Source organism: Physeter macrocephalus, chromosome 17 (assembly GCF_002837175.3).
Source record: "Physeter macrocephalus isolate SW-GA chromosome 17, ASM283717v5, whole genome shotgun sequence".
Lineage (NCBI taxonomy): Eukaryota > Metazoa > Chordata > Mammalia > Artiodactyla > Physeteridae > Physeter > Physeter macrocephalus.
The window spans coordinates 23,151,238-23,162,809 of record NC_041230.1 but is presented as its reverse complement, the minus strand read 5'-3'; the positions used below and the strand labels follow the sequence as shown (position 1 = coordinate 23,162,809).

At 52.8% G+C, this 11,572-nt stretch overlaps 1 protein-coding gene across 1 annotated transcript; it reads left to right on the top strand.

Moving 5' to 3' along the window:
• The first annotated feature begins 1,809 nt into the window (after window positions 1-1,809).
• On the top strand, window positions 1,810-11,187 carry SNX20 (sorting nexin 20). The gene is given in 6 exon segments (XM_055079219.1): window positions 1,810-1,827; window positions 4,213-4,327; window positions 4,818-4,948; window positions 7,497-7,635; window positions 9,102-9,253; window positions 10,519-11,187. Coding segments are annotated over 6 exon segments (1,224 nt in total).
• The last annotated feature ends 385 nt before the right edge of the window (window positions 11,188-11,572 follow it).

Sequence of the window (11,572 nt, the reverse complement as noted above, 5' to 3'; positions counted from 1 at the left end):
TGAGTCCTCGAGGGCTTGAGATATCCCTTAGCCATTGCTGGACATCCACCGCTGGCCCAGTGCCTGGCCCAAGTTTGTTGAGTGACTTATTAAAAGAGAGACAATGCATGAGGGAAAGGCACGGCAGAGAAGGCAGCTTTTTACTGAGCTGCCTCAAACCTGGGGAACCCAATGTACCTGAGGCCTTTGGACAGCCTCTGGTCTTACCCATCCCCATCTCAAGACCAGACCCACATTTTGTCCCCTCCCCCCACCTCCAGCCCTAACCAACTCCAAGCTCATCAGTGAATCAGGCGGGTTTTGCTGAAGATCGGACACCCAACAAATCCAGCTGCCCTGATGGGTGGGCCTCCTCTTCTGCAGACCCCTTACTGTGTCTCCTCTCTTCTGCCCCTCCCCCATATGATTTCTAGAATCACCTTCAGTTTCTCAAACCCTTCCCTTGTAGCCCCAAGCTTACAAATTCCACTTCAGCAAAACAGAATATTCCACCAGCTGAACTTACTGTCTTTGAAAACCAGTCTCTCAATCCTCCGTCATTAGTTCACTCACAGCCAGCTCACATCACCCTTCTTTTCAGATTAGGAAAAGGCGACCCCTTTACCTGAGGGAACACAGGAGCCAGCTTGGAAAAGCAGAGTGAGGGCTGGATTTCAGCCCCACTCCTGTCCTCTTGAGGCGCTCTGGGCAGGGCACAAACCTTCAAACTACGTGCAATGGCCCTAAACTCCCATGCAAACTCATCAAAGCCTTTACCTAAGCAAACAGATCTCCCGGGAACACAAGATGTTTGTGTCCTGCTGATAATTAAAGTTAGATTTTCTCCACATTTTAGCCATGAATTCTTACACAGATCAGAAGGACTGACAGAGCTTGTGTGAGGCCCAGGAAGGGCTGAGGTGTCTCCCCAGCCTGCAGTATAGAAATAGAAACCCACACCCCAGTCCCACCCCACCCCCCCAGGCCCACCCGTCACCCTGCTATGTCTCAGTATAACCACATCGGTGCCCCACAGCGCACTCTGTCTGTGACCGTAATTTTAAAACCCTGCAGTATTAAGAACTTTTGAGATTTTCTAAAAGCTAATGTTTGTATACCCAGCTATGGAAAAACAAGATTGACATGACCGGGTTTTGCATCACCTACTTACGAACAAACACCTCACCAGTTTGGGTTTTCTTTGCCAGACACGTGGAGGCACGCCTGTGATCAATCAGTTCTTACTGAATTTCTCAAAAGTGGTGTTTCGGTGTTGGAGTCCCAAGCTTGTCAGACATCCAGAGCAGCAGTGAGTGGTAGTTTAGAGTATTGTTATCTGCCCAGTGTGGAATGCTTTGGTGCTGGGAGGATCCTTAACTTAATCTCACGTCGCAATTAAGGAAACTGACATTCAGAGAGGGCAGTGGCCCGCCCAGGTCGCACGGTGAGTCAGGGCTGATCTGGAGTCACAGACCGATCTCCACTTCTCTGCGTTCGCCCACTCATTCATTCGTTCACACAATTCCCGAGCACCCACTAGGTGGCAGGCGCTGCGGTGGGTACTGGGGACAGGGCGCTGCCACAGACCAAGTCCCCGTGATCAAGGCATTCCAGACAGGCACTAAACAAGTAAACAAATAAGCAAAACAATGATAGTTCTTGACGGGGGGTCACGGAGGGCTGCACGAAGTAGAGACGATCGAGCTGCACCCTGAGGATGAGAAAGAGAAGAGCCTGTCATGGAAGGAACTGAGAGCAGGACATTGACGGCTGAAGGAATTGCAAGCGCAAAGGTTGTGAAGCACATATGAGGAACAGAAAGCAGTCCGGATGGCCGGTGTGTGGTAAGTGATGCTGGGAGGGGGCAAATGAGGTTAAGAAGGGGGCAACCAGCAGATTACGGAGGCCTCAGCGGTGGGGGGGCTGCTGGGTTTACTCGGAATACGGGGGGAGGCCAATGAAGGGTCCAAGCAGGGTGAATTCTAGGGAAGACACCTAGACTCTGACATGCCAGCACTTCCCTTCCTGAGTTCCCAAGGCCCCTTGGTGTCCCCTTTGGCTTCAGTAGTGCAGTGGGGGGGGTGCCCATTCCTGTCCCCCCACCACCATGACAGCGGGGCCCTGCCTGTCCTTGTAGACATATAGAGGTCCTCTGCCACCTCGGGCCCTGTCCTGCAGAGGAAAGCCAACACCCGGCAGGTGGCCAAGTGTGGCCTCTCCTGGTTACTCTGGTCCAGCTAGGTCCTTCCTATGCAGGCCAGATGCTCCTGCACGTCTGGGGGTTTCCAAATAACATCCCCCACCCTGAGAAGAGGAAGCAGTGGCTTCTACACACTCTTCCCCATGGTTGCTGGTTGGGGGTGAGAGGCACACAGGGCTGCAGAGAAGGGCTCAGAGTCTACACTGACATCTCACAGGTTCCAGGCCCAGGACAGGACTCGGAGAGGAGGAGAGACGTAGTTCCAGCCTCCCTCTATACAGAGCCTGCATCTCCACGCCACACCAGGCGTTCTGTGGGGCAGTGCAAGGTGGAGGTGAATGAGATACGGCCCCTGCACCCCAGGGGCTCACCAGCTAGCAGGCCAGAGGCACGCTACTGATGCCCCTTCCCCTGAGATAAACAGACCCTGACATGTGTGGATACTCTTTTTATAACAGTGATGGCACTGCAAAGCAGTGGGATTGGATGGCCATTTCAATAAATAAGGCCAGTAGGTGAACATGTGGGGAAAAAACATGGACCTCCTACCTCACACCATACACAAAAATCTACTTACTCTAAGGGCATTATACTGCCGCTAGTAAGAAAGGCAAACTAGAAAGGTTTGTAGAATAACAAGAATTGCCCGCCCTTGTACAGTGCTTACTAGATACCAGCATCGTCCTAAGTGCTTTGAGCATCTTAACTCATCTTAAGCCTCACAGTGGCCTGTGAAGTTGTCGCAGAAAGAACGATAAAGGAGTAATGTCCATGGTCTTATGGTCTGACACCAGCTATGAAAGAAAAGATTGATACAGTTGAATGCTTTAAAGTTGGCAACTTCTATTTATCAAAAGGCCCCATTATAAGAGAGTATAAATGCAAACCATAGGATGGGAAAGATATTATTGAGAATATATTGATCTTATTGAGGTGAGGATGCAGAACTTCTAGAGCCTTCATACACTGCTGGTGGGATTGCAAAACGACACACCACTCAGGAAAAGTGTTTGGCATGATTGAGTACAGCTGAAGCTATTCATACTCTGAGACCCAGTAATTTCGCTTCAGATAAATATGTGCATTGGATGAAAGTGTAAGAATATTCCCAGCAGCACTGATCACGATGGCCCAAACTAGCAACAACCCAAATGTGCCTCAATAGACAAAAAAAAAAAAAAGATAAGTACTGATATATTCAAATAATGTAGCCATACAGCAGTGAAAATGAAAAAGCTTTAGCTACACACAAAAAAATTGATGAATCTTATTCACATAAATGCTGAATGAAAGAAGCAAAGCACCAAGGCATACAAACAGTACGTGTGGCTCAATTAATATAAAACACAAAAATGAATAAAATGAAACTGTTGTCTTGGGGTCTGTTAGTAGGTGATAAATTACAAAGAAAAGCCAGGAATTAATCCCCATCAAAATCAGGACTGGGGAGGAGAGGAATCATAGCTGGGGAGAGATACGTGGTAGGCTTCTTGTGGGGGGCGGGGGGAGCTGGAGAGGTTTTATTTTTTGTCTTGTTCCAGCCTCCTGCAGTCCAGGCCACACAATACGGTAGGCTACAAATCACGCAACTGCCCAGAGGTTTGGCTTCCCTGGTACTTTCTGTCCGGCATGTGGGATGCAGCTTCCGCCAGAGAAAGGCACTCTGAGTCTACCCGCCCCCAATCGGGCCCTGGCTTTGCATCCCACCAGCTCTCTGCTCCAAGCCTCAGTTTCCCCATCTGTCCTTAGAGCAGGATGGCCCCCATCATGCCTAGCTCACTAGGGTAGGATAATGAACATTAAAGAGCTTTGGGAACTAATGTCCGAAATGCCAGAGATTGTCAAGGACCCTGAGGGTCAGACAGGCTGATGTGGGAACTGAGATCCAGGCCCGCCCTGCCCGGCCAAGTCCTGCCCGGCAGGGCAGCCTCAGACTGTCTGTTAGTTGAGTTCACTACCATCTTTCATCAGCCAATGGGCTGGGGCAACCAGGAGCGGGTCACACAGCTTATTTCCTGTTTTCATACCGGAAGCTTAGCTAAGTGGCAGCCACTGGCCTGCTCGCCCAGAGCTTGGAACAGAGAGCTGGAGGGGGCCCTGTGACATCCCTCCTGGACCCCTGGACACGCACAGGACCAGAGACCTCAGGTCAGTGTCTGATCGCAAGCTCAGTGGGCCTCTGCCCACCTGTGGCCTGAGACCCCTCCTCCTGTAACCGTCCCTCGGTACCTCTTGGGGGCAGGGTGGTAGGGAGAAGGGTTGGTGACAGAGACGCAGGACTCCCCTCAGCGCATTGGGGTAGAGCAGGGAGCGGCTCCTCGACCCTCCATCTCCTCAATTCCTTTTGAAGTGCCAGATGCTTCTCCAACCTCTCTTGAGCTGGGGAATAATCCACCAAACCTGTGTTGCTCAAGAAGTGGTGCCAGGGAACGCCTGTATCGGCATAGCCCTCGGGACTGGTGCAAAATGCAGAACCCAGGGCTCACCCCGGGACCTGCGAGATGGGACTCTCTGATGTTGGGAGCAGGAAACCTGCCCCTCGGCACCTCCACCTCTACCCCCGCCCCTGAGGAAGTTCTGATGCGTGCTCACATTCGGGAGTGTGCCCATCCAGTGTCTAGGATCTTCTGTCTCCTAGGTTGGACCGGGGTGCTTTACTCTGCTGGAGTTTCACCCCTGATGGAATGTCCCCTCCTGCCCCCTCAGAGAGGTAGCATGGGCTCTGAAGGGGGCCCTGTGTGCCCATCAGAAGAAGGCTGGACATGGCAGGCATCCCTTAGAGGGAGAAGGGATGCTCAGGGCACCTGGGAAGGAAGGAACAAGGGTGACAGCTCCCGGAGCTGGATGGTGGAGGGGCTGGGCAGCTGCTGTCCGCTGGGCCAAGGACAGGCCCCCAAGCCAGGAGTACCAACACTTGTCATATTTTGTTGTAAAGCCTAGAAATCTTTGCTCTGTGGGGTGTAGAGATGGGAGGGAGGGGCCCACAGAACACCGTGTACAGCCGTCCCCAAAGAGCTTTTGGAGTCACAGGATTGCTTTCCCCATTTCACAGCTGGGGAAACTGAGGACTAGAGACACCATAGATGCACCGGTGACAACTTTCTCCCTGCCACTTTCCAGTTGCAGCCGATCCCATAAAAGAAAACCTAAGGGAGCTGGCTCTGGCTGCTGAATTTGATATTTATTCTTAGCTCTGGGTTCATGTTCAGCTTTCCCAGGTCTTTGCTGGAATGCCCAGCCAAGGCCATCATTCCTGGGGTCTCGTGGGGTCTCTGGGCAAACAGTGCCCTGCTTCTGACCTGGCACCAGCTGCCTGACCAAGACAGCAGAGCTGGAAGGGCTGGGACCATTGAGGCCAATTCTACTCGCCATCACCCATTTTACAGATGGGCTAACTGAAGCAGGTGCATAGGAGTGCCCACAGGAATCACTGAGCCCCCAGGAGTCCTGGCTACCCAAAGTCCATTGGAGAAGAGTGTGTGGACCACTCGCTATCTTGCCTGGGCACCTATCAGAATATAGGGAACCTGTTCCTAGCCATCCATCATTTAGGAGAGGTTTGGTGGCCACACCTCTCAGGCGGGAAAACCGAGGACTGGAGATATTAAATAACTTGTCTACGGACCCACAGTTGGTCAGGACGGAAGGCCTGACTCCTCAAGGGGAGAAAGCTATAGGGTTCTCAAGCGAGTGCAGCCCTGGTCCAGCCATGCGCTGCTCTGTGCCTCGGTTTCCCATCTGTATAGGATGAGGCTGGACAGAGGGTCCCTGAGAGCCCCCCCCCAACTGGACACCAGCACAGAGCCCCCTGGAGAATGCCCCAGGGTTCCTTTCACCCGACACGGCAAGAGCACGTTAGGAAGGAGGTCAGGTCACTTGCACCCTTCTTATTTTGAACTTCTGTGCCTAAATGGCACCCCAGCTACTCGCTCCATCTGAGCTGGTGTTTTAATTGGCCCTTTTTCTAATTTGCCTCAGACATTTTAACTTGTATTCCAACTTACATCTTAATTCAGCCATTTATTTCTCAAACATTTCCTGGAGCATCTATCACGGGTCAGGCACTCCTAAAAGGGACTGATACGGTATCTGGTATGTGCACAGCCCCGATCTGGCGCTTCGCACGGTGTGCCTGACTTAACACTCACACCAGCCTCGTGAAGGTTATTGTGCCCCTTTTGTAGGAAACTGAGGCTCAGAGAAGTTAAATCGCTTCCAGGCACCAGCTCATCTTGTTCACTTACCTGGGTCACAGACAGAGTTATGCATAAAATGAACCCCAGGACTCCTGCTACCCACTGTCCCCTGAGTACCAGGGAGAGGATTCTGAAGTCAGACCGGCCTGCGTGTGTGCCCTGCCCACCAGTTACCAGCTCTCGATCCTGGGCAGCTCAAAGTCTCAGTTCTTTTACCATGAAAGGGAGACGAAAAACTCCGACCACGCACAGATCCAGATGAAGTGAGAGAGTGGGTGTTGCGTGCAGGGCGTGCAGCCTGCACACCACAGGTATTTGGCTTTGCTGGTTGGTCACGCTCCCCAGTCACGTGACCTCAGGCTAAACCTCAGTTTCCTTCTCTGTTATTGGAGCCACGATAGATTATCGTGGGTGTCAAATCAGATAGGGGGGTGTGAAGAGCCTGCGTGTATATGAAGTGGGTATAACAAGTTGCTAGTAAATGTTTGCTTAAAGATAAAGAGAGAGAAGAGGGAAGGATGCGTACCAGCCTCCTTGCTTTGGACACTGAGATTTTATTTATACATGTGATATGAAATGAAATATTGGTTTTGCTGGACAAGCCAGCAGCTTTCTCTCAAGTAATCATTAAGCTACCGCCTTTGCTTAAAGTCACCTCATTTAAAATTCAGAGCAACTCGGGCTTCCCTGGTGGCGCAGTGGTTGAGAGTCCGCCTGCCGATGCAGGGGACGCGGGTTCGTGCCCCGGTCCGGGAGGATCCCACGTGCCGCGGAGCTGCTGGGCCCGTGAGCCGTGGCCGCTGAGCCTGCGCGTCCGGAGCCTGTGCTCCGCAACGGGAGAGGCCACGGCAGTGAGAGGCCCGCGTACCGCAAAAAAAAAAAAAAAAAAAAAATTCAGAGCAACTCGATAATATAAGGATCCTAACTATGAGAGAAGGTTCTGCTCAGCCCTGGAGTGATCAGTCCAGCAAAGGGCCAGGCCCAGGTTCAGCATCTGGCAGTTGGGCGGACGGCTAGGTGGGCAGTGGAGGGCTCAGCAGTGGGGGCTCTGAGCACCCCAGGACCCGCCAGGAACCCCAACACAAGTGGGCGCTCACCGTTCTCTCTTGTTTTCCTGGCAGCCTTGGAGCATGGCAAGTCCCAAGCACGCCAGCAGCCCTGGATGGACAAGACCCATATCCCAGTGCATGGCAGGGACCAAGCCGGAAGCATCAGCCCCTGGCCCAGACCTCCCACGTCCAGGACCTGAAGAGCACTTAGGTGGGCTTGAGGCTTGGGGCTTGGTCGGGGGGATAGAGGTTTGAAGACTTTTGAAATACAAATGTGCATACTTCAGTGGATGCCATGAGAAACAGGGCAGCTCACTTAACTTGTGTGATCCCAAAGTAGACACTGAGACAGGGATTTGGTGCAAGTGGTTTATCCAGGAGACAATGCCAGGAGGTATGGCAGGGGAGTGGGAAACCGAGGAAAGGAAGGACAGGAAACCAGTACGGGATGTCGATGAAAAGATTACCACTGTGAGCAATTAGGGCTCAGTCCCAACGGGGGGTGTCTGGGAGGCCGTATGGAGCACACCTTAGAGCTGTCCCATCCCAGCGGCGAGGAGGCCAGGCTGCTATCCCCTGCTCCCATCCTCCATTGGCAGAGGTATGCTCCACAACATGTTGCAATGGCCCAAAAAAGCCTTCGGGGGAGAGTCCCAGGTGCTTCCGATAGAAGCCAGTGGGATGTTCCAAAACAGTCAATGCCAGTGAGGGGGCATGGCCGGGCACTGACAGTGTCTGCTATAGCGCCAGCTCCTGGAGCACACGTCTGCCATATGCATGCAACCCTTCAAGATGTGCTGGCTGACCTCCTGCTCTGTTCCTGGCCCTACGCAGGCACTGGGGAAGCAGGAACAATCAAACACCGTGCTGGCCTTCAAGTTTAGTAAGGAAACGGATCTGTAGAAAATAATGTAAGATGCCATGGAAAAGGCACAGGGACAAGGTGGGAGGCTCTTATTCTAACACCAAAGGGCAGTTGAAATGATATATGGGTTGGGTCTTGAAGGACGCATTGGAGAAGGGCTCCCGGGACACACGTCCCTTGAAATAAAATGTACAGTGGTTTGTGCATTTGCCGGGAGGAAGGATTCTAATCTTTCCCAGCATTCTCAGAATGGCCTAGGGCTCAAGTGAGGTTTAAGAAACACTGTTACTTTTTGAGGCAGGAAAAGAGGATGGCATTTGAGGCAGAAGAAGTGGCATGTGCAAGAAAAAGCAGGGAGTGTGGGAAATGCAATGAGAGAGGAAGGGCCGGCCAAGCTGAACCTGGAGCCCAGCATCCTCAAAGCTCCCCCCATCATCCGCCGGTGTGCGCTCAGCCGACAGTAGGGAGGGTGGAAACCAACCAGCCACATCCCTGCTCTTCAGGAGCATGGGGTTTCACAACAGCCAGAAGTGGACGATGTACCACAAACACACTGCATTTCACAACCAAGAAGCCTCTTGGGGACGCTGGGCTGTTCCAGGTTGCCCGTGGCGAGATGGATTCAGCCTGGTTGGGTGTAGGGGTCTGACTGATGCCCGACTGGGCCTATCCAAGGTGGGATGGAGGAGAGGGATAGTCACAGCGCTTCCAGATTCCCACGGCTCATCCCAGACAGACCCAGCCACCTGCCCAAGCCCTTGCCCCCAAAGCACACTGACCCGTGTTAGTCCTTAAGCGTGCGGTCCTTCCAGATGCCCCCAGCAGCCAAAGCTCCAACTCCAGCATGACCACGCGGGAGCTACAGGAGTACTGGCGGACCCAGAAACACTGCTGGAAGCACGTCAAACTTCTCTTCGAGATCGCTTCTGCCCGCATCGAGGAGGGGAGAGTCTCCAAGTTTGTGGTAAGCAGAGACCAAAAAGTGATGGCGCGCCTTCACGGCCCCCTTCCCGGCCCTGGGCAAGGCTGGTGGCACCTCAGTCTCCCTGACCAGGAAATGGATTGACACACTTTAACTCACAGAGGTCTTCTGGCAAAAAATGGTGCAAAAGTGAGATTTCACGCTCAGCACCGTGAGGATTGGAGAGTCAAGGTGCCTAAGCCTAAGAAGCAAACTGCCCAGTTTAATCCCATGTTACCCAGTATTATCATCTGTGTCCCTTCTTCATTGTTTTTGATATCCTCATATCATTTTTATTGTGTACCTCATTTTTTCTTTAAAGTGGATCACTTTTTAAAAACACTGAATAGATTTATTTCAAAGGGAAATACCTTAAATGGAAAACCAGTATCACACGGCATAAGGAAAGGTCATTATAAAAGTAAATACAAGGAAAGCTCAGGGCTGTTATTAAATTCTAGCTGGTTACCATGGCTGGTGGAAAGCTGGGCTTGGGGCTGTTTTCTTTGGAAGGGAATTTCAGCCTATGTTGGGGGAGAGGTTAATGACTATGGAAGAGCCACACGGCCTTTCTTTGCCCCCCACCATTCCCCAAATGGGAGTAATAATAACAGCTGACCCTGAGTGCTGACTGCACTTCATGGTTTCAGGGCATTAATTCATTGACTCCTCACCCAGTGAGGCAGGCTACTATCCTCATTCTCTGGATGAGAAAACGGAGGCTCAGAGAGGTTAAAGTACCTACCTAAAACCACACAGCTAGACCGTGGTGGGCTGGAATTATAAGCCAGGCAGTCTGTGTCCTTAATCAGCATTCTCTTGAAAGAGAAGAGAAAAGAATAGTTTTCTTACTTATGACATCACTGCCAGTATATCACCTAAAACCGTCTCCCAGGAGTTCCACACCTGGAAGACACAGATCTTATTTATCCAAGCCTCCCAGTTCAGGAACCCGAGGCCCAGTTTTGACCACGTAAAACCAAGAACGCCCCAGGCCCCCCGCACGGCAGGTTCCTGTGCGCCCTTTCTGCCCCAGGATGCCTCCACGGTCGCTGTGTTTGTTATTCTCCGGTTGACGCTTGTCACGATTCGCTGTTACAGCTCAGCCAACGCTGATGGCAATTTAAAACAGAATTGCAGATAACCATCACCCATTTCCAGGGTATGCTTTAAATGACGGTCATCTTTATTTTATTTCCCGGGCTCTCTCCGTGAGTTCAAACCCTCCGTGAGGGTGTAGTCAAAGGCCCTCTCTCTTTGCACCGCAGATGTACCAAATTGTCGTCATCCAGACGGGGAGTTTTGACAGCAACAAGGCCATCCTGGAACGACGTTATTCAGACTTCGAGATGCTCCAGAAGAAACTCCTGAAGACCTTCCGGGAAGAGATCGAAGATGTCGTCTTCCCCAAAAAGCACCTGATGGGGAACTTCACCCCGGAGATGATCTCCGAGCGCAAGCTGGCGCTCAAAGAGTACCTAGGCCTGCTCTACGCCATCCGCTGCGTGCGTCGCTCGCGCGAGTTCATCGATTTCCTCACGCGGCCCGAGCTGAAGGAGGCCTTCGGCTGCGTGCGCGCGGGGCAGTACACCAAGGCCCTGGACATCCTGGTGCGCACGGTGCCGCTCCAGGAGAAGCTGACGCTGCACTGCCCCGCGATGGTGGTGCCGTCCCTGTGCGCCATGCTGGTGTGCCACCGCGACCTGGAGCGCCCCGCCGAGGCCTTCGCCGCCGGGGAGAGGGCTCTGCAGTGCCTGCAGGCCCGGGAGGGCCACCGTTACTACGCCCCGCTGCTGGACGCCATGGCCCGCCTGGCCTACGTGCTGGGCAAGGACTTTGTGTCCCTGCAGAAGAGACTGGAGGAGAACCAGCTCCGGAAGCCCACCCCCCGGGGCTTCACCCTGAAGGAGCTCACGGTCCAAGAGTATCTGTACTGAGCCGCTCCCCGGGGAAGCTGGAGAACTGGGGATCACCATGGAGAGGATCCTGGGCTGGAACCAGCAATCACTGCCTGGGGTTGGTTTTCATTTGTAAGGCAACGGTCCCTTGAATGGCCTTTCTGGATTACGTAGACATGGCCCCGGCAGGAGGTGGGACCTCTGGGTAGAAGAGATTGAATGCTCGACCCCTCCCCATCTGAAGGACAATGGATTGGGATGCCCTTAACCGAAGTCTGCTGTCAGGCCCCCAAGTGAAGTGGACTCTGGACCAATGACCTGGGTTCAGCACAGGGCAGGAGCTGATGGTACAGGCTGGTTTGGACCCCATATGCCTATCAGGCTAGTAGTCCCTGAAGACCTAAACCATGTGGCTGAGGCTATT